At 38.3% G+C, this 21,662-nt stretch overlaps 2 protein-coding genes across 2 annotated transcripts in view; one reads left to right on the top strand and one right to left on the bottom strand.

Annotated features, from left to right (window-relative positions):
- Nucleotides 1-4,982: 4,982 nt before the first annotated feature.
- On the bottom strand, nt 4,983-12,650 carry Zar1l (zygote arrest 1 like). The gene is made up of 4 exons (XM_076871893.1): nt 12,009-12,650; nt 11,423-11,515; nt 9,820-9,894; nt 4,983-5,126 (listed from the first exon to the last, which is right to left on the bottom strand). Exons 1-4 carry the CDS (start codon nt 12,648-12,650, stop codon nt 4,983-4,985), a joined length of 954 nt encoding a protein of 317 aa, XP_076728008.1.
- A 3,350-nt stretch (nt 12,651-16,000) lies between these two features.
- Brca2 (BRCA2 DNA repair associated) overlaps nt 16,001-21,662 on the top strand; it is a 66,286-nt gene continuing 60,624 nt past the window's right edge. Inside the window, exons 1-2 of the mRNA XM_076872252.1 lie at nt 16,001-16,067; nt 18,355-18,591. Coding sequence (XP_076728367.1) covers nt 16,001-16,067; nt 18,355-18,591 — 304 coding nt within the window. The remainder of the gene's footprint in view (nt 16,068-18,354; nt 18,592-21,662) is intronic.

The following is a 21,662-nucleotide window of genomic DNA, read 5'->3' as shown; positions in this document are numbered from 1 at the left end:
TAAATGGGTTGATTTGTGAGTCTATCGTGGGAAGAAGTCTGGGCCAAGGACACAGATGATATTTACAATCCTTGGGAGAAAAATAGGATGCTTATTTGTGTTGGTCAGTTGGAACAGGAATATCTCTTATAAGAATCAGTATACACAGGGCTGGGCTTGTGGCTCAGCAGTAGAGTAATCGCCTAGCATGTGCAAGGCTCTGGGTTCGATCCTCAGCACCACATAAAAATAAATAAAAGTATTGTGTCCAAATACAACTAAAAAATAAATATTAAAAAAAGGGAAAAAAACTAAAAAAAAAAAAAAAAAAGAAAAAAAAAAAAGAAAAAGAATCAGTGTACACTAGGTGTGGTGGCACATGCCTATAATCCCAGAGACTCAAGAGGCTGAGGCAGGAGGATCCCAAGTTCAAAGTCAGCCTCAGCAACTTAGCTAGGCCCTAAACAACTCAACAAGTCCCTGTCTCTAAATAAACTATTAATAAGGGCTGGGGGTGTAGCTCAAATGGTTAAGCACCCCTGTTTTCAATCCCAGTTATTAAAAAAAAAAAAGACTGTGTAGGCAATGGGTTTGAATCCTTAGTTGTATATGAGATCAGCCCATGGAGAACTTGGGAACACTCGGGCCCCACTCCAGAGACTGACTTAATAGACACAGGCTGTACTCAATACCCAATGCTGTTTAAAGTTCCCCAGGTGCTGGTCCTCAAACTTAGGAGTCTCCACAGGATGCTTGTCGTAAGTGCAGCTTCTAAGAATCACAGCCTTTGGGACAGGAGTCCCCCGTGTTTCTCCTTTGCTAACAAAGCAATGAACCATCTTTTTCCTTTTTCTCAAAACCATGTCCTCCTTATTGGATTGGCATCTGGGACCAGGACGGAGCTTTTGGCAATAAACTTGGCAACCCAGATGGGACCCAACAGCAGACCCCTTCTAGCTTTCTTGGGCAGACCTGGCTCTCCAAAGAGCCCTGCTTCCATGCTGAAAATTCATGGTGCTGGCCAATTTGTTGAGAGCCAACTACAGTAGAGTTAGGAGACGGGTGAGTCTGCCTCAGGTCGAATCAGAGGTGCTGTTCCTGGGTGTAAAGGGAGGGACTCAGGGAGTCCCAGCAGCTGCAGAAGCTCCTTTTGCTTTAGGGGAACTCCCATCTTCTCTCCCTGAACAATACAGGTTGCTCCATCGTGATCCACTTTGAGAAAAAGGAAACTGAACTTAGGAAAGTTGAGACAACTTTGGCCATTAGCATGATCGCTGCCCTATGTATGCCTTGTCCAGTCATCTGCCATCTGCCACTGTGGACCTCTGGACTGATCTAATGCTGAATGCCCTCAACTTTCCACATCTCCACCTGACAGAGAACAAGGACTTCGGGTTACTTCCCCCAACTTCACCCCCTTTCAGCAGGAGTAGCTTGGAGAGGTTGTCACCCACTTTCCACAGAAATGGAAGCTAGAAATTGACAGTGGGGAATCCTAACAGGCTTCACTTGATGCTTTGACTACATCCCTGTGGTTTGAAACTCACGTTTTTTTCTTTTACCCAACCTCCTCCTTCACCTCCTAATCTTCTTTTCCCTAACTTTTTCCCTGATTTTCTCTGACCTTCTTTTCCCTGATCTCTCCTCCCTAATCACCTCTATAAAAGCCCCCTGTTCCTGCTGACTGGCAGAATCATAGCCTTTAGGACAGGAGTCCCCTGTTTTTCTCCTTTGCTAGCAGGAGGAATTTTAAAAAGAAAAAAAAAGTGCATATTCTCTAAGGTGGAGTCCTCTATAGATCAATTTGGTAAATCCATAGCAGGGTCTCCAAAATTGGCATTTTAATAACCACCAACTTCAAAAGATCCTGGACTGCAGAATAGCAACATGTTCTTTTTTCTCCAGCACAGCTACAGTCATTTTTCCATGTAGGATACTTCTACAGTCATCCTCCCGCAAACTGTCACTGTCTCTATTTTGTATTGGAGATCATAGGAAGTACACATCTAGAACTCCCTGCAGTCCATGTACAGGTCAGTCCTTCTCTGTCACTAACTCTTCTTGCCCAGATGCCTTTAATACCAAATTCTTGTTGTATGATAATTTCAAATTTTAAGAGCTTAAGCCACCTGCCATGGATTTTCAGGAGTTCCAGGGCCAGGAGGAGGTAATTCCTCCTTGCTTCCTCCAAAATTTCCAGCTCCTCTCTCCTTATTTCTATTTCAAAAAGTCCAGAGACTTTGAGATTCACGCCCCGCAGCTGTACTAACCATCCTCCCTCCTCAACTCCATCACCATTGTCCACAATGGCTGTGATCCTCAGCTATGAGTCAGAGAAGCTTATTAAAAACTTCAAGATCCAGGCCACACCCAAGAACACTTAAGTCAAACCCCAAAAGTAGTATTCTTCCATCGGTAGTGTTCCATGGGTGATTTTAATTTGCAGGCATGGTTGAAAACTGCTGACCTAAAGTCTTACTGCTCACTCTGCTTCTTTATTCATGATTAACCTTTTCCATCTCAACTTCTAACATCATTTCAGCGATGTAAGCATACTCGCAGACAACCTATACAAAAATCATTTTCTTCCCAGTCTATTAACATTCTTACTTATAAGAATATAAGTACCTTAGCCACCCAGCTTCATAGCTATACCAAAACCTGTTCAGAGCAGTGAGTGTACCAGCTCCAGAATCTTACTTCCTAGCATCCCACTCAGGAATTTTTTCCAGTTCCCCTCAATTCTATTCCCCAACCCTAACAATTCTTCTGCATCGTGAATAATATCCTGTGAACCTCACCTGTCTTCACTCCTCTTCTGAAGAACTTTCAATTTTATGGACCATTGGAATCACTCCCTTACTGACATCTGCAAGAAATGCTTTACCTCTTTGTCTCGCTCGGCTCGCTCGGCTGGCCAGACCTGAAGCCTGGTTGAACCCTAGATCTCTACTTTCCACACCTGCACTAGAAGGCTGAAGTGTTATAGTACTAAAATGCAACTGCCACCAAACCTGCCAGTAGCACCAGCAAGTCTCAAATGGCCCCAAATCTCAAAATGAGGTTAACACTATTAGACAATCTTATGACGCAAATTATGCCTGACCAGAGGCAAACATGGAGCTGCTCAATCTTGGATTTTCAGCTTTCAAACATTTGAGCCAAATAAATCTTTAAAAAGTACCCAGTTTCAGATATTTTGTTATAGCAACACAAAAGAAACTATGTATCTCCTTTTGTCGTCACATAACCAACAAGAGACAGGCATTATCATCATACCCATTTTATAGATAGGTAAATTAAGACATAGCAAGCAACTTGCCCACATACATCTCCTAAATAGTGCACCCAGCAATTGAAATTAGGTAATCTGGCTCCAGAACATGCTACCTAACTAGTATACCTCTCAATACCATCCATCCCATATCTCAAAGCAGAAATGTAAGAGTCATTTATTTCTTCCATCAATCATCACTACTCCTATACATTTCTGATCATCTTGAATTTACAGACTTTTATCCATCTCTATGGTCTCCATTCTTGTCCAAAGTATTCTGCTTAAGTATTCATTAACTTCCTAACCCGTTTCTTCCTTCCTACCTAGTCTTCCCTCAAAGCAGTAACTGAGCTTTTTTCTTCTTCTTCTTGGAGGTGGTGGGGGAGCGGTCCAGGGATTGAACTCAGGAGCACTTGACCACTGAGTCACATCCCCACCCCTGTTTTGTATTGTATTTAGAGACAGGGTCTCACTGAGTTGCTTACGGCCTCACTAGGTTGCTGAGGCTGGCTTTGAACTCTCAATCCTCCTGCCTCAGCCTCCCGAGCCATTGGTATTATTACAGGCATGCTCCACCATGCCCATCTTGAGTTTTTTAAAGTAAGAATCTGAAGCTGGGTGCAGTGGCACATGTGTGTAATCCCTGCAGCTCGGGAGGCTGAGGCAGAAGGGTCGTGAGTTCAAAGCCAACCTCAGCAACTTAGTGAGGCACTAAGCAACTCAGTGGGAGTCTCTAAATACAATACAAAATAGGGGTGGGGATGTGGATCAGTGTTTGAGTGCCTCTGAGTTCAATACTCAGTACCAAAAAAAAAAAAAAAAAAAAAAAAGAATCTGATGTTACTACCCTACTGAAACCCCTTCATGGCTTTCTTATGCTTGATCATGGTCTTTGGATCCTATCTTCTTCAGCCCTATGTTCTGCATTAGCCCGAGGGAGCTCCCATTCCTGAAATATGCTAAATATGTGCCCCATCCTCTCAGGACCTTTATTTTTGCTTTTCTCTTGGATCAAAACCATCTTCTCCCAGCTCCCTTCATCCTACTGATGCTAACTCTCCTGTCGCCTCTTCCCAGACACAGTTAAAGGGTTACTCTATCTAGTACCGTGTTTCCTTCATGGCATGTAGAATCTCCTTTTGTTCTCACACAATCAAAAAGAGTCAAACACTATCATCATCCCCATTTTCTCTCTCTGAATTTGGGAGAAAATACAAATGTAGTAACCAATAGCCTGGAGCAAGTCCTATTCCACTTGTGTTCAAATCCTGGCTCTACCCCAAGACCTCTCTGCACACCTATGAAAAAGGTATAATAGTTCCTATTTAATATTTTGCAACAATGTCTGGCTTATTCTAGGTGCGGATTCAGCATTCACTATAAAAATGTATAACTGGAAGCAAGAACACTGCCCCTTGATCATCTCTGTATTCCCAGTGCTTAGAACACCAAGCTTATTTGTCAAATGAATGACTTTTTTCCTCTTCATTGTTCCCTTCACATTTTCCAGATGCCATTCTGGTATTTTTACTCTGGGATCACCAATTAATTGACTTCGTGGTCTAATTCATATGCATTTATTTTATTCTATTCACATTGTACAATTGTTATATAACCTACAAAAAAGTACAAATTCTAGTCCATTTTTCAATGCCAAGTCAGAGCCAAGTTGCAAAACAGGAAAACAGCACAGTAAGTTATAAGAGTTCACAAGCCACAGTGCCTGTCATATGATGCATTTAAAGCTGTAAACATTGCCACAGGAGAATTTCTTGTCTTTGCAGCGACCACACAGTTCCTGTCGATGAGGCCTCCTTAGATCAATGTGTCTTTTCTTTTGAGGACAGGAACAACGAGACTTTGAACAGGTCTTTAGAAAACAAGGAACAGTTTGGACACTAAATGATCAAATTAGAGTTTCAAGTGTAATCTTCAAATTGAAATGCTCCTTTCCACTACCCCAATCCCCCATATTTTCATCTTCGAGTTCTATGAGAAGCCCATGACCAACTGTACAAAGTCACTTGAAACCCCTTTAAATGTCATGCCTTTAAAGAGAATATTGAATGCCATGCATTCAAAAGAATATTGCTGAGCCAACCAAGATAACACAAAAGAGTTAAAAAGTTCTATAGAGTGTGTCTGTGTCATTTTGTATATGTAGCCAGGTGAGGGTGAGGAGCAGTACATGAGTACTAAGTGATTTGATAACCTAAATGAGACCATTAAAAAGACTAGAGCGATAGTTCTCATTTAGGGGTGATTTTTACCTGTGAGGAGATATTTGACCAGGTTTGGAGATATTTTGGGTTGTTAAAACTAGGGATATTCTAGAGAAAGCCAAATTCTTTTCTTCCCAGACATGCCCAATCTTTACTAAGATTTAATACAGTGCCTTTCAACCATTAACACATTCTGTTTTGTGATAAATAAAATAACTGGGGGCTGGGGTTGTGGCTCAGCAGTAGAGCACTCGCCTAGCATATGCAAGATGCTGGGTTCGATCCTTAACACCACATAAAAAATAAATAAAATAAAGGTATTGTGTCCAACTACAACTAAAAAAAATTTTTAAATAACCACAAAGATCATCGATTTAAAAAAATAATAATTATGCTTTATGGGGACTGGCATACTCTCCCAGTCCACCTTCCTATCCCTGCCAACCACTGAAACTGATAATCACTGCTCTAAAGACTGCACATATCCCATAGCCACACAGAATTAGTCAATATTTATCTTTTTATTTTTTAATATTTATTTTTTAGTTGTAACTGGACACAATATCTTTATTTTATTTATTTATTTTTATGTGGTGCTGAGGATCAAAACCAGGGCCTTGCACTGTTACGCGAGCACTCTACCACTGAACCACAATCCCAGCCCCAATATTTATCTTTTTATACTGTAAAAAGTATGCATTTTTATTTTCCAGTCTTAAATATGATTTGTCAAGTATAATGTATAATCACATTCTCTACTTAGAATTTTCTTATAAGGAGGAATACTCAAATAGCTAATATAGTATGCCTCACACTGTCCTAAGTACTTTATATAAATTAATTCATATAATTATCACAATTCCTTTTTAAGGGAGGAAAAAGTCCAATAAAAAATGGTTTATTCTAAAGGTAGATGTCTGCTTTGGCAATGGTAGATTAGGTAATTCTGACTGAACCTCCTGGACAACTAGAAAAACTGTTAAAAAAAAAATAACTGCTTGGAAAATCAAAGCATTAAAGAAGCAAATCCAGAATAGAGGTAAACCTGACATATGGTAATGGTTTAAAAAAAAAAAAAATCAACTCTGTTACACTTTTCTGGAAATGTTAAAAGGCAGGTTTCCTTCAAACTGTTTTTGGATTTTTTTTTCTCTCCTAATCTCAAAAGACCATAGTAGAAAGTTACATTAATCGTCTAATTCTATGATTTTTTTTTTTTTGGACCAGGGATTGACTCCAGGGTGCTTAACCACTAAGCCACATCCTTAGCCCTTTTTTATATTTCAGAGTCTTGCTAAATTGCTTAAGGCCTCACCAAATTGCTGAGGCTGGCTTTGAACCTGCAATCCTCCTGCCTCATCCTACTGAGCTGTTGGGATTACAGGCATGCATCATTGGGCCTGACCTAGTTCTGTGATTTTCTAAATAATGGAAGACACCATAGAATCCAATCACTGGTCTATTAGTCTAACCTTGGGCAAGTTATTCAATCTAATTGAATTTAGCCTTGTGACCTATAAAATATCAACAATATCTATTACAAAAGGCAAGTAGAAACAATACTGCATGTAAATGGTATCATGAAAGATAATAAGAAGCTGAAAAGAGGATTAACAAATTGATGAGGCTAAGAGATATACCAGAGTAGAAGAGGCCTCCAAGCAACTCATACATTGTGTAGGACCCTTTAAGGCTACAGCAAAAGAATAAGAACCAAAATTGACCCGCTGTCACAGGTGCTAAAGCTCAGCTTTAAAACAGCTCAACTTTAGTCTGTCTGCCTTTCATAAGCAAATATAAATCATCTCCAAAATATATACTTCTAGGTGACAAATTATCACCATGGCTTTCACATGTGATACTAGCACTCAATCAAAAATATCCAGGTACATGAGGAGACAGAACATACCTGAAAATCAAAAAGAGAACAATAAATTCATAGGGGACTAAGTTAATGGAATTATCTGACACCTATTTTAAAGAAACTTACTATGTTCAAGGAAAAAAGACTAACATTCCTAGCAAAGATCTAGAAGTTATTTTTTATAAACAAAAATTCTAGAACCAAAAAATATAATAACGGAAACTGATAACTCAATGAATAGGTTTAACAAATTGGAAAAAGTGGAGATAATTATAAATGGTGAATAGTTGAATAGATAATATCCTGTCTGAAGCAAGCAAAAACAAAGCAAGGAAAGTAGAGAAAAGAGTTTAAGAAACAGACATGAATATAGTATAAGGTCTAACATGTATGGAAAAGAGGGAGAACGGAAGAAATAACATTTGAAAACATGACTGATAATTTTCCAAAAGTGATGAAAATCTTCAAGCCACAAATTCAAGGAACATTTTACAGAGACAAGAAGCAGGATAAATACACAAAACCCCCATAAATAGGCTCATTGTTGTAAAACTGTTATAAAAATATTTTAAAAGCAAGCAAATTTTTAAAAGGGGGAGATTACTTCAAGGGAAGTACAATGAAGCTGAGCAGCCAACTTCATAGAAATAATGAAATTTCAGACCTTTAAAAGTCACAAATACTGTCAACCTGAAATTTCTATACCAGCAAAAACTTCTTGGACATCCAGACAAAATAGAATTTATCATCTTTATGCCTATACTAAAGAAAACATTAAAGTCTATTATCCAAGTGAAAGAGAAGTGATCCCAGAAACAAACAAACAAAAAATACAAATGACAACAGAAAGGATAAATACATAGCCAGGAGATATTGACTTTGTAAAATAATAGCTCAAAGTTGAAGATATAGGTAAAATTAAAATACACAACTGCAGCATATACATTAGGATGAAGTGATATGGAATTTGAGAGTGCTAAATTCTTTGCATTGGCAAGAAGAGTTAATTTAGACTCTCAGTCATGTTGCCATTTCTACAGTAACCACCAGAAGAACCTTAAGGAATGAATAACTACCAAGATAATCAATTGGAAAAAAAAATTTTTTTTTTTAAATTACTCCAACCAGGCACAGTGGTGCATGCCTTTAATCCCAGCTATTTGGGAGGCTGAGGTGTGAGGATTGTAAATTCAAGGCCAGCCTTAGCAACATAGAGAAACCCTGTCTCAAAAATTTTAAAAAGATACTGGGATACAGCTGAGTGGTAAAGGGCCCCTGGGTGGTGCAATTCTCAGAAAGGAAAAAAAAAAAAGTGAAAATAAGAAAAGGGAGTATAGAAAAAATAGTAAGAAAATGTATTTAAACCCCCCCCTTTTTTTTTTTTTTACCCCAGCACTGGGGATTGAATCTGGAGTACTCTACCACTGAACTATATCCCCAGCCCTTTCTCTTTTTTATTTGGAACAGGGTCTTGCAAAGTTGCTCAGGCCAGTCTCAAATTTGTTATCCTCATGCCTCAGCCTCCTGAATTGCTGGGATCACAGGCATGTGCCACCACTCCCAGCCTTAAACCCAATTTTATAAATATTTATATTAAACATAAGTAGACTAAGAATCTCAGACTAGGAAATCAAGCCTTCAAAATTTTAAACTAGCTTTTAAAATATCATTTCTTTTACCCAAATTATAGAAAAATAAATAAGTAGAGGATTTTATTTTAGGAAAAAAAAAAAAACTTCTTGGGCTAAGGATAGCTCAGCTGTAGAGAACTTGCCTAGCATGCACAAGGCCCTTGATTTAATTTCCATAACAAAAATGTAAAAAAACTTTCCAATTATGAAAATAATTTTACACTTCTCTGAAAAGCTTGAAGACAGATTTCCTTTAGGCTGTTTTATATTATCCCTCACCCCAAACTCAAAAGGAATTAATAGGAAGTCAAGTTCTCAACTAGTTCTGTGACTTTCCACACACTGAAATATAGCATGGAATCCAACTACAATCCTAATAGTAACCAGTCTAACTTTGGACAAGTTATTTACTGTTATTCAATTTAACTTTCTGATTTATAAAAAAAAAAAAATGAGAATGCCTATCACAAAGGTTAAATTACAGGAGAAAACACATGCTAAACACTTAGCCCAAAGTTTGGCACATAGTACAAGCTTAACAGTTACATATCAAAATACTACAATTTAACTATAAACAGGAAAAACACATACATCATAAACACACCACATAAGACAACTTAAATTGTAAATCCTTCCCATTTTTTTTCCACAAAGCATAAATTCTGACTTGCCTTTTATTTCCTTTTTCCTTTTATTTCTTTTTCTCAAGTATTTAATCATAAAATTTCAAATATATGAAAACTTAACATTCCTAAACTAATATGCAGTTCCATTAAATCCTGATATTTTCCACAGAGGCTTCATGTTGATAAACAGAAACACAATGAAATTGTTCTGTGTGCTTACCTGACAGTGGATTGCTTCTACTCGATAAGGGTTAAAACTCTTTTGGCACTTGCAACAGAGTTGTTTGAAATAAACCTAAGAAGAAATTTGTTTGTTTATTTAAAGTACAAGCTGATATAGGTATATATCTCCTAGGCTATTAGTTTTTTATTAAAGTAAGCCATTTCCTCACCTTGTACCTTGCTGTTATCCAACCTCTACCCTTGGGGTTTTAAGCTCTACTAGTGCTACTGGTCATCACCTTTCTTAATCTATGAATCTAATTTTCCTTAACTATAAAATTGGGATACTACTACTTATTCTTTTCTGACAACCACCCAATAACATACTTAATAGAAACTCAATAATAGAAAGTAGCTGTTATGATAGTTTTATTCATTGTGTGGGCCAAGCCTTTCTTCTGAATGAACCCCAACTTAAGCCACTTGACATGTTACATTTTCCAGTATTGCCCCACTTGAAATGTAAATTATTGTGGTTATCCATCAGTACCATTTTCTCGGTTTTGTGCATTTTCCTGTACAAAATTTCCCCCCTACTTGGTGAATTCCTCCCTTTTGTCCTCAAAGTCCTGTTTGGGCATCATGATCTGTCCCTCAGGTTAATCGTTGCCTCCTGTGGGATTACCACTTCCATGCAGTGAGTGTCACTGCTCACATCATCAAACTGCATTCTTGTCTAAATCACTCCTATCAGAATACATTTCTTGAGGATGACAATTGTGTTGTTCTTTGTATTCTACTGCCTTGGAATGTCTGAATTAAACCCATGGTTTTTCTTCTATCGAGAGAGGGGACTTTTAGTTTAAAATTCACCTCCTGGGTCCAGTAAATGGCTAGTCTGAAAACACAAGTCTTCATTCAAGTCTTAGTGTGCCTCTTTGCCCTCTCCCTCCACAGGCCTTTAGTTAGAAAGGCCATATCTGCACATGCAACACAAATTCAGATGCTCTTATAAGTTAATGCAATAGACCCACTGTAGATGACTGCCAAATGAAGCCCATGGGCCAGGCAAAACAGAAGCCACTCAGCTGCATCCTGTTCTCATTCTGAAATGAGGGTCCATGATGACCAGAGTCTGTGATATTCATGAAAATCCAGAAATGCAGAACAGAACGTGAAGTCATTCCCAATCTCAATGTTGAGAATTAACTCCATTGTGGGTAGTGTGTATACCCAGTATTAGCTAAGCAAATCTCTTTAGGAGTTTTCTACCTTTGTAAGTTCTTTCTTTCATTGCCCCACCTTGTGGACAAACTGGAAATTTCCTCAAACTAGAGGCGAAATCTGTTCAAAATTCACCAGCTAAAAAGTTGTTAGAGTCCCAACATAGACAAAAGTTCTTCTAAATAACCTGACACTTTTTCCAACCAAACTACCAAACCACATACAACACAAGGATATGGCTCAGGAACTGAGGTGGACCGTGGAATTTAGTTTGATTCAAACAGTCACTGGATGCTTACTGCATGCTTTGCACCCAGGACACCAAGATGATTGAGACAGGATTGTAAAGTCATCTTGCAACTAGAAACAGATCCTTCCTCCAACTGACATCTGTGCCCACCCCATTCTCCTGTCATATCCCATTTACTTTTACTTACCTTATTAGTTCCAGAAATGCACCACACATAAGCACTCTCCCATCTGGTCTTACAGTCTTTACAGTGAAAATAGCCATATTTTGGTTCCAAAAACTGAAAATAAGGGGGTGGGAGTCTTTTACTATATTTTGGAGGGAAAAAAAATAATTCTTTTTTTTTTTTTTGCTAATTGCTTTGTGTAAAAATTTAAAATTACCTCCTTAACGTCACTTATATCTATGTCAGGCTACTACATTCATTTAAGGGCTCATCTCTTTTAAGGATTACCCTAGGATTCTTCTTGCTGTTGTTGCTCATACTTTTCCCATTCCATTTTCCACCGTGCCACCAGCACAATCTCCCAAAATGAAACCTGACTTCATATTGTACAGAGTTGAAGCTCTCGACTCCTTCCCAAAAGCAATAGTGGCCAGATTTTTGGTTTTAAGTTAGGCTTGCCACTGTGTTTTAACAAAAACGTGAAAACTCACAGACCACGTGACCAAATAAAAGGATGAAGCAAGAGAAGACTTTGCTCTTATTGCCCCAGAAATGTAAGAGAGGAGAGGGAGGCAAGGGACTAAAGAAAAGGGAGGAGAAAGTATACCTGGAAGTTGGTCTTCCGGAGAGGCTCTGCAGTGGCAATTCCTGGCGCCTGCCTGTTCTTTCTTTCCCGAGGACACACTGCATCTTCCTGCCCCAATTCCTCTGGTCCTCGGAGTTCCTCCTGCCCATCATCTTCTGACCTTGGCGTTGATGGTGGCTGCTGGCTGTTCTCTGCAGGGCCTGAAAGCACCTTGTTTTCCCCATCTTCTTCATCCTTCCGCAGTAGGCTCAATCCCCTGTGGCTGACCACTGGCGAATGTACTCCCCAGGTTGTCACTGGTTGCCTGTCCCAGGGGGAGCGGCTGCGCAGGGTTCGAGGCCCCAGGGAGCACTGCACGGACTTGTCCACCCGCAGGCTCACCTGCACGCCCACTTCCTTAGTGTTGGCTTTGCACAGCCCTATGCTTAAGTTGGGGTTCATCTGGGCAAGAATAGCCTTAAGTTGAGCCCTCTTGTAAGGGTCCACGCAGTAGTCTGGGGCATTCGCTGGCACCAGCAGCCCTGGCCTGGCCAGGAAAGTAGGGGGACCCATGCTTTGCCTCCAGTCGAACTGTTTGTGCCCCGATAGTGCCGGTTGGCCCAAAGGCAGTGGGTTTCCATAGCCCTGGTATAAGCCATAGGGAAGACGGACAAAGCGCTCCATCCACTCACCAGGTGCTCAGACTCAATATCCTCCTGTGTTTAGTGTCCTTTCGCCTTCCACCTTTACTGGCCCCTTCTTTTTCCTGGTCAAGCTGGTTCAGGTTCATCCTTGGCTTCTCCATTTATTTCAGAATCTAACAGGAGCTGCTACCTATTACCCAAATTAAAGGAGGGCAGATGAACCTACCTGCAGAGATCTATAGCCACTTGATTCCTAATTGCTTTTCCCTCACCTCTTCAATTCACCATTCCTCAATCATTTTCAAAGCTGTTTTTCATTTCTGACTGTTCACACACATGCTTTAATTAGCAATTTCGTTCATTTATTCCTCTAGTGACCATTTTATAGATCCCTTGTGCACTGTTGATGGAGATGTAAATTAGTACAGCCATTATGTAAAATAGCATGGCACTTCTTTAAAAATTAAAAATAGAATTATCATCTGATCCAGCAATCCCACTACTTTGGTGTATACCCGAAGGAAATGAAGTCAGGAATCTTAAAAAGATACCTGCACTCCAAGTTCACTGCAGAATTATTCTCAACAATCAAGCTATGCAAACAACCTCTCTGTTGACAGGTGAATGAATAAAGAAATTGTGATATAATGGGGAATATCATTTAGCTTTAAAAAAAGAAAACCCTGCCATTTCCAAGCACATGGACAAATCTTGAGGCATTATGCTAAATGAATGAAATAAGACAGGTAGAAAGAAAAATTACTGCATGATCTCACTTATATGTGGAATCTAAAAAAGTCAAATACATAGTTACCAGAGGTGGGGAGGTGGGAAAATGTTGGCCAAAGCACAAAGCTGCAACCCTGTGGGATAAACAAATCTAGAGATTCAATGTACAGCATGATAACTATACTTACTACTACTGTATTTATCCTGAAAATCTGCTAAGAGTAGATTTCTAGTGCTCTTTCTACATGTACAAAAAAGGTAATTGAGAGATGAATGTAAATTGCTTGACTTGCAGTAATCATATGTCTATGTGTACTAAAATATGTTGTGCATATTACAATTTTTATGAAAAAAAATTTCAAAAAATAAAGCATTAATAAATTAAATACAAATAGTAAGTTATCTGAGCAGCTGCACTAGAAGTATACAAGAAAGGAAGTATATTATGGTAGATCTAATGAACGTCAAATCCCTATTACTTCAGAACAAGGAACATAGTTACAGTGGTATGTTTATGAGAGAAAATATATTTCAGAGAGTGGTGTGATATACCAAGGGTTCTCATTAGTCCATTCCCAGTGAAACACCGATTTCCCTGCTCCCAGAAAAGGATAAAAAAGCAAATTGTTTTCATCTGTGGAGTGAATGCAGTTTTTGTGTTTTTTTTTTTTTTTCACTGCTATGTACTTAAGTGTATGAGATGAAACAGACTTGAATTCAAACCTGGGCCTTGTTACCAGGCAAGTTACTTAATTATTTCAATTTCCCAGTCCTGTCTGCATTAGCAAGGGATTCTGCTATAACTAAGGATTATTAGACTAAAAGTGATACCTAAATAATCAAATACAACCAAATTATTTTTTCTGGTATTGGAGATTGAACCCAGGGATACTCTACCACTGAGCTGCAGCCCCAGCTTATTTATTCAAGACAGAGTCTTGCTAAATTGCTGAGGGTGGCCTAGAATCTTCCTGCTTCAACCTCCCAAATCGCTGGAATTACAGGCACGAACCACTGCATCTGGCTAAAATTTGCTCGTTTCCTTTTCCAAGGTGCCTACTGCTGCTCAAGCACCTTCTAAAAGCGGCCAGGCGTGCATGAGCATCTTCCTTCAGTGTTTTCAGGTCACACAACAAACCCGATTTAAGCTTTGTACTGAACATGTCACAGACCCTGTGAATTCAGTCTGGTCAGGTTCCTGTATTCTAGGACACTTTGGGGTAAAGATAAGCACAAAAAAGGATGATCGGTATCCTAAAAATGTAAAAAATACTACCACAGCCCGCAGAAATAAATAACCTAATATTGCTGGAATGCTTTAAGACGGGTTCACAATTTTTGAAGCGGAAACACTGCTCAGAGATCCTGAACAGCACGCCTACTGAGATTAATGTCAATTCAGGTGTCTGCCTTTTCCACTACCACGCTGTCCTGGAATCACCACAACCACGGATCACTCGTTTTTTTCCTAAGGTCGGCGTACTTTGCTGGGCAGGCCTAATGGAACACCCGCTGTTAAGGCAAACAAGTGCCTTTCCAAGGTCCCAACCAGACCCTATCCAAACGTGACCACCTAAACATGAGAGAAGGGAGAGGGGACGTGAGTAGTAGCGGGTGGCCCACGTTGGGAGGTCTGGTATTCTGACGAAGAAAACACGCACTCAAGCGACTGTTTTGAAACCCAATTAGGAACTCCCTTTCGGTGCAGTGAGAAGCGGTGGGGCAGTCCGCCGCGGCCTGACTTCCGGGTGTTGCGTACGCTACGTGGAGCGTCATGGCGTCATCGCGTCACATGCCTAGAGTGAACTTTTGGCGCGAGCGTCTGAAACTAGGCAGAGGCGGAGCTGCTGGTTTTGCGCGCCTCGGGTCCCCACTGGAGAGAGAGTTCGCCACCGGAAGGAGCCTGAGGGGTCGGATTTGTGGTCTAGGTGCGCGCGCAGTTCTCTGCAGTCTACTCCAGCCAAAAAACATCTGCATCATTGGAGCGGGTTAGTGATGTCGGCTGGGGACGGGGTTGTGTTCGGCGGGTGGCGGGGGAGCGCCTCCCATGTCCTGGGTAGGAGCCGCGACTTCTGCCCTCGCCCTCTTTGCCGACCCCACCCCTGCCCGAGAGAAACGACGTGGTCTCCCAGGCCAATACCTGCAAAGCACATTCGAGCCCCGCACCTTCCCTGGGACTTTGATCCCCACGCCGGTCCGCGCCTTTGGGCCTTACAAGCCAGACTTGCCTGCTAGGTGTGCTAGATGTCCCGGTGTGAAATTTCTCCTGGGCACACTGTATCTGCCTTACGTAACCCCCAGTAATTGATATTTTCCGAAGATTTACAGATTGGGAATTATCAAAAGGTCTTTGTAACTGCAGCCACTAGCGACGCGTGTCTAATTAACGTAATTAAATTAGATAATGTGAAAAAGCTTGTTCTTGAGTCATACTATTCCACTTTTCAAGTGCTCAATGTGGCTAGTGGTACATGATTGGAGAGTACAATTATAGAATTTTACAATTCTCATGATAAATTTTTACTGGACTATAGACAAGCCTACTGGCGTTTCTGATTTTATTTCAGTCACTTAGGAAGGAATGCATCCCTTCTAAGTGTATTTTGGTCTTTTGTTTTGCAGACTTATTTACCAAGCATTGGAGAAATATTGTAGAGAAAAATGTCTATTGGATCCAAAGAGAGGCCAACATTTTTTGAAATTTTTAAGACGCGATGCAGCAAAGCAGGTATTGTTAGGTTTTGTAAAATTTCATAAACTACACTTCAGAGAGTTTTTTCAGAAAATGATGAATGCTTGTTAAAAAGAACCTAGTTATTCTCTGTTTTACTTTAGACTGAAGTTTTGGAGTCATACCTATTAATGACATAGTTATGCACTGGTTAGCCCTTAGTTGAAATTGGGGAGGCTGGTCTCTTGGCAGCAATAGGAAGAATTCTTTTAAAATACTACTAACAATTCAGAAGTGCTGATAATGCCACTTGAAGGCAGAGATTGTCAAATTTTTTTGTTTGTTTTAGTACTCCTCAGGCAATTTGGAATGATCAAGGACCCTCAAAGACCTTATAATATTAGAAGTTAGTAAGAGTTAGAGAATTTATTAATTCACTTAAAAGCAAAAATATGCCCATTGTAGATTATCATAAAATTTTTATAAAAAATGTATTTTATAAAACAAGATTTAAAAAGAAGAGTGGGTTGTTTTACATTTTGCAGTTCATTTTGATGTTTGACTTAATAGAAGATAGCTGGATTCTTGTATCTATGTCTGCATTTAATCTGTTACAGTCTATAGTTTTGGTAGAAGTGTATGAATAAAATTCAACCCCAAACAGCTAGGTAGTTGGGAAAAGGGGAATTTTAATAGTCTTTAGTTACTTGTATGTATTTCTTTATTTGTCTTGTTTTTTGAATAGATCTTCCAGAGAGTTAAAAGATACTTCTGTAAAATCATTGCCATTGTTACTTGGAAGATCTTGGTATTTTAGATTAGATTTTGACAGTATTAAGCAGTATGAAAAAAAATCACACTCATTAATATCACCATTGATCTTATCAGAAAGTCTTTTTAAGATTGGGAAGAAATCAGCCACTGAGCCACTAAAAATTCTGATTTTTCATTTGAAATCTTATATTTTATAACTGGCAGTAAACTCTTATTTTCCTTGAAGTGAAACCTCACTTCGTTTGTGAGAAAATGTCTACCAACCTATTCAAGTTGGAATCACTTTTTTGCTAGTCATTCTTTCAAGTAAAAATGACTTTTCATTGAAAGAGTTATCATCAGGTCATGATTCGCCACAAGTGGTTTTGTTTTTGTTTTGTTTTGGTACTGGGGCACTCAAGCACTCAGCCACATCCCCAGCCCTATTTTGTATTTTATCTAGAGACAGGGTCTCACTGAGTTGCTTAGTATCTCCATGTTGCTGAGGCTGGCTTTGAACTCAAAATCCTTCTGCCTCAGCCTGCTGAGCCACGGGATTACAGGCCACAAGTGCTTTTAAACAACCAGTGGACTTCAGTTATGCAAAAGTGCTCAATACATGTTGCTCTGTTTTCAAAGAATATTAAAAAGATGGGCTAAAGGATTATACTTTAATAAATTTTACTTTTTCATTAGAATAGTCTTTAGTTAAAATGCCTTTTTAAAAAAAATCCTTGGGAGGGACTTGGATTGTGGCTCAGAGGTAGAGTGCTTGTCTAGCATGTGCAAGGCCCTGAGTTCCATCCTCAGCACCACATAAAAATAAGTAAAATAAAGGCATTGTGTCCAGCTACAACTAAAAAAATGTTTTTAAAAAAATCCTTATGGTACTAAAATAATGACTACTAGTACAGTTTGGTGTCTTATAGGACATTAAATTAAAATGGCTTTTTCTTTTTTTCTTTAATATTCCTTATGGTAGTAAGAAGCACAATGATTGCTAGTATAAGTTTGGTGCCACTGACTCAAATCAGATGTCAACATCATGAAAAAAGCAAATGATGCCTAATATTGTTATGAAGCTAGTTTTAGCCAATTGAACCTCTTGCATCATGAGAACTGCTACTGCATAGGATGGATAGATGATAATAGAAGTGTTGTCATTTCCCTGTAAGAGAGAATCTTTTTTCCCATTTTAATTGAGAGTCTTTGTGTTTCTTTTATGCATAGATATGTCATATATGCTTATGTAGTCATACTTGAATTTTGTCTGTGGAATACATTCTTACTATGAGTGACTTTTAATTCTGAATTGTGAATAGTAAGGTAGAAAATAAATAAAAATTAAATGGATAAAAATAAAAGTTAACATAGTTAAGTGCTAGTTCTTTATAATTTTTGTGCACTCATTACTCTATGCAGATATACAAGAGTGACTGATGATCTTAGTAATCTTGTTTAGTTACTATGAAATGCAAAATATAATCTGCAGTTGGAATTTCAAATGTCCTTTTTAAATTATAACTGTACTGATTCATAAGTTTTTCTGAGTCATGATTAAAACTAAGACAGGATTTTATTTTTCTTAAAGATTTAGGACCAATAAGCCTTAATTGGTTTGAAGAACTTTCTTCAGAAGCTTTACTGTATAATTCTGAACCTGCAGAAGAATCAGAATATAAAACCCACAGTTATGAACCAAGCTTATTTAAAACACCACAAAGGAAACTCTCTTATCACCAACTGGCTTCAACTCCAATAATATTCAAAGATCAAGGTCAAATTCAATCTCCTTTACAAGAATTAGGTAAGTATAGATCAGACTTGGGTAAATAATATGTAGACTGGTTTAAAAAAAAATAGGAACTAGGAATTCAGGCAAAACTACATTTTAAAAAATCTTAGGTCTGTCATTAACTGTATTATGTTGTATACATTAACCTGTCTGGCCACACTTTCCTTACCTGAAAAATGGAGATAATGAATATAATACCTAATAGGTTTGGATTAAGTGAAATAATTAAGGTACTTAATGTTTCTTTTCCTCCTTCCTTTAATTAATACATCTTGCCAACTGAACTTTGCTGAATTATGCCTTTCACATACAAAAAAAAAAAAAAAAAAAAAACCCTAAAACTGGGTTTGATGTTAATAAAACTAAACTATTTCTACATACTATAACAGGACAAAGAAAATTATCTTTTATCAGTTTGGTGTAAGTATATTTTAATTTGGTAGCAGACTCCCCAGCCTAGATGCCACATGTTTCCAAGCAATTATGTAATATGATGATTCATCCACTTGTTCAAATATTTGTTACCTACGTGACATGAGTAAGTCACTTTCCCTTTCTTTGGAATATTACTTTATAATAGAATAAATAGTGTACAGATAAAGTGTAGTATAAGCTTGACTGTGGTATATACTGAAAGAGAAATATTTAAAAAGTACAAAGAAAATTGAGAAGAAAGAAAAAAATAGAATTGGGGAAAGTTAGACTCTTTGGTTCTTTATACATAATGTTCCTTCTGCCTGCAACTTCCTACTTTTTCTCTAGATAATTTACATATTCATTTTTCAGATCTTGGCTTATTTATCTCTGCTTTTGAGAAATAGTCCCTGTCTGCCCTCACTGAACCTCTAGTGAAAGAGACATACATCAATGTGATATGTGCCTTGAAAGAGAAATTCATGGCCCTAGAAGTATATATACAGAGGGATTATAGGTAACAGGCAAAAATTTTCTTGTGTCTTTGGCTACAAAGTGATATACATATAGTACATATTTGTAGAATGAATATTAATTTTGCTTTAGAAAGTTGAATAATCTGGCAGCAGTCTTTGAAGATAATGTTTTTTCAAAATGTGATGACTTGACCATCAGAATCTTCTGGAATGCTAACTGAAAGAGTACATTCCAGGCTCTACTCTGAATTTATTTATTTATTTATTTTTGATACTGGGGATTGGACCCAGGGGCACTTTACCATTGAGTTGCATCCCCAGCCCTTTTTATCTCATATTTTGAGACAAAGTCTCTTTAAGTTGCTGAGGCTGACCTTGAACTTGCAATCCTCCTGCCTTAGCCTCCTGAGTCAGTAGGATTACAGACATGCGCCCACCATGCTCAGTCTACTCTGAGCCTTTTGAATTAGAATCTCTGGGAATGAATCTCTATCTTTAAAGCTACCTGGGGTGCTCTTATGGAAAGGGAAGATTGGTGGTAGGAAGATCAGTTAGGAAACATAATGGTTCAGGTGATGGATATTAGTGCTGAATTAGGATAGTAGTCCCCTCATAGTCATGGTTTCACTTTCCTCAGTTTCAGTTGCCCAATTTCAACTGCACTCTGAAAATATTAAATGGAAAATTACAGAAATAAACAATTCATAAGTTTTTAAATTGTGCACCATTCTAAGCAATACGATGAAATGTTGCACCTCCCTCTCCAGGACATTAATCATCCCTTTGTTCAGTGTATCTGCACTGTTTGTGTTGCCCTCTTAGTCACTTGGTAGCTGTCTCAGTGACTGATCAACTAATGTGCCCTAATAATGCATATTTTCAAATAATCTTACATAGTAGCCTATGCTACATCATAGTGCCTATGACGTATCATCATCACATAGGCATTATGTCATCTCATAGCATCACAAGGATGAGTATAGTATAATAAGATTTTGAGGGAGAGGGACCACATTCATATAACTTTCCTCACAGTATATTGTAATAATTGTTTTATTATTATGTTCTTAATCTTTTATTGTACCTAATTTATAAATTAAATTAAACTTTATCTTAGATGTATACATGTAGGAAAACACAAAGTTTATATAGGGCTTGATATTATCCAAGGTTTTAAATATCCACTGGCAGTCTTGCAGTGTAACCCCCCAAAATAAGGCAAAGCTACTTTAGTAGCTGTAAAAGTAGATACAGAACATAGAAACTATAGGACTCTATAGCAACCTAGATAAGAGAAGTCAAAAAGGAACAAATCATAGGGTAGAGCATGACTTAAGAAACCAAGAATGTAGTGCTGACATTTGTAGAAATGAAAGTTTGAGGAAAGGTAGACTTGGAAAGGAAAAGTTTAAAAGGATGAAATTGAATTTTGAAGTAGAGTTGGAGACAGTAGTGGGATAATAAGGTGGAGACAAACTGCAGGCTTTTGGGAATGCAAGGCTGAAAGTAGGGAAAGACAGAGTCGTCAAAATCAGCTATTTGTTTGGAAAGTAATATAGTCATAGTGAGAAAATTAGTAATTATGATGAGGGCCAGGATAGAGCTATAGGGAATATTTATTAGATAAAATATAGAAGAGGACAATGAAAAGGGAATTATCCATTCCACAAGGACAGTCCTTACTTGTGCCTGGCAATTTGCCAGGTACAAACATGATTGAGATGTTTTTGACTCCTAGACTGTCAATCTATATAAATACAGTATGTGATATGATATAATACAATCATGTGTAGGGTACTGAATGAGCAGCCATCTGTGGTTAATTTTCTAATTGTAACCTGCTAGAATTGGTCTGTCTATAATCTGAGGAGGATTGGAATGAATTAATAAGACCATTGTGAACCAGCTGCTGAGGAGTTAACTTTGGGGAGGAGTGGTAACTAGAAATTAAAATCAGGGCACTCTAGCATTGAGCTATATCCCAGCCTTTTTTCTTTTTCTGGTGGGATTTTTTTTTTTTTTTTTTTTTTTGGTTTTTTTTTTTTTTTTTGAGATGTGGACCCACTGTCTCTGAGGCTGACTTGAGTTTGCAATCCTGCCTCAGCGTCCTACCTTTTTGAGATTACACGTGTATATCACTGAACCCAGTTAGGAGTTAACTTTTTTTTTTTAAAGTCGTTGATGCACCTTTGTTTTTTTTATTTGTATGTGGTG

The sequence above is a fragment of the Callospermophilus lateralis genome, chromosome 12 (genome assembly GCF_048772815.1).
Source record: "Callospermophilus lateralis isolate mCalLat2 chromosome 12, mCalLat2.hap1, whole genome shotgun sequence".
Taxonomy (NCBI): Eukaryota; Metazoa; Chordata; class Mammalia; order Rodentia; family Sciuridae; genus Callospermophilus; species Callospermophilus lateralis.
Note: the sequence above shows the minus strand (reverse complement) of the source record. Positions and strands in the feature narration are given on the sequence as shown.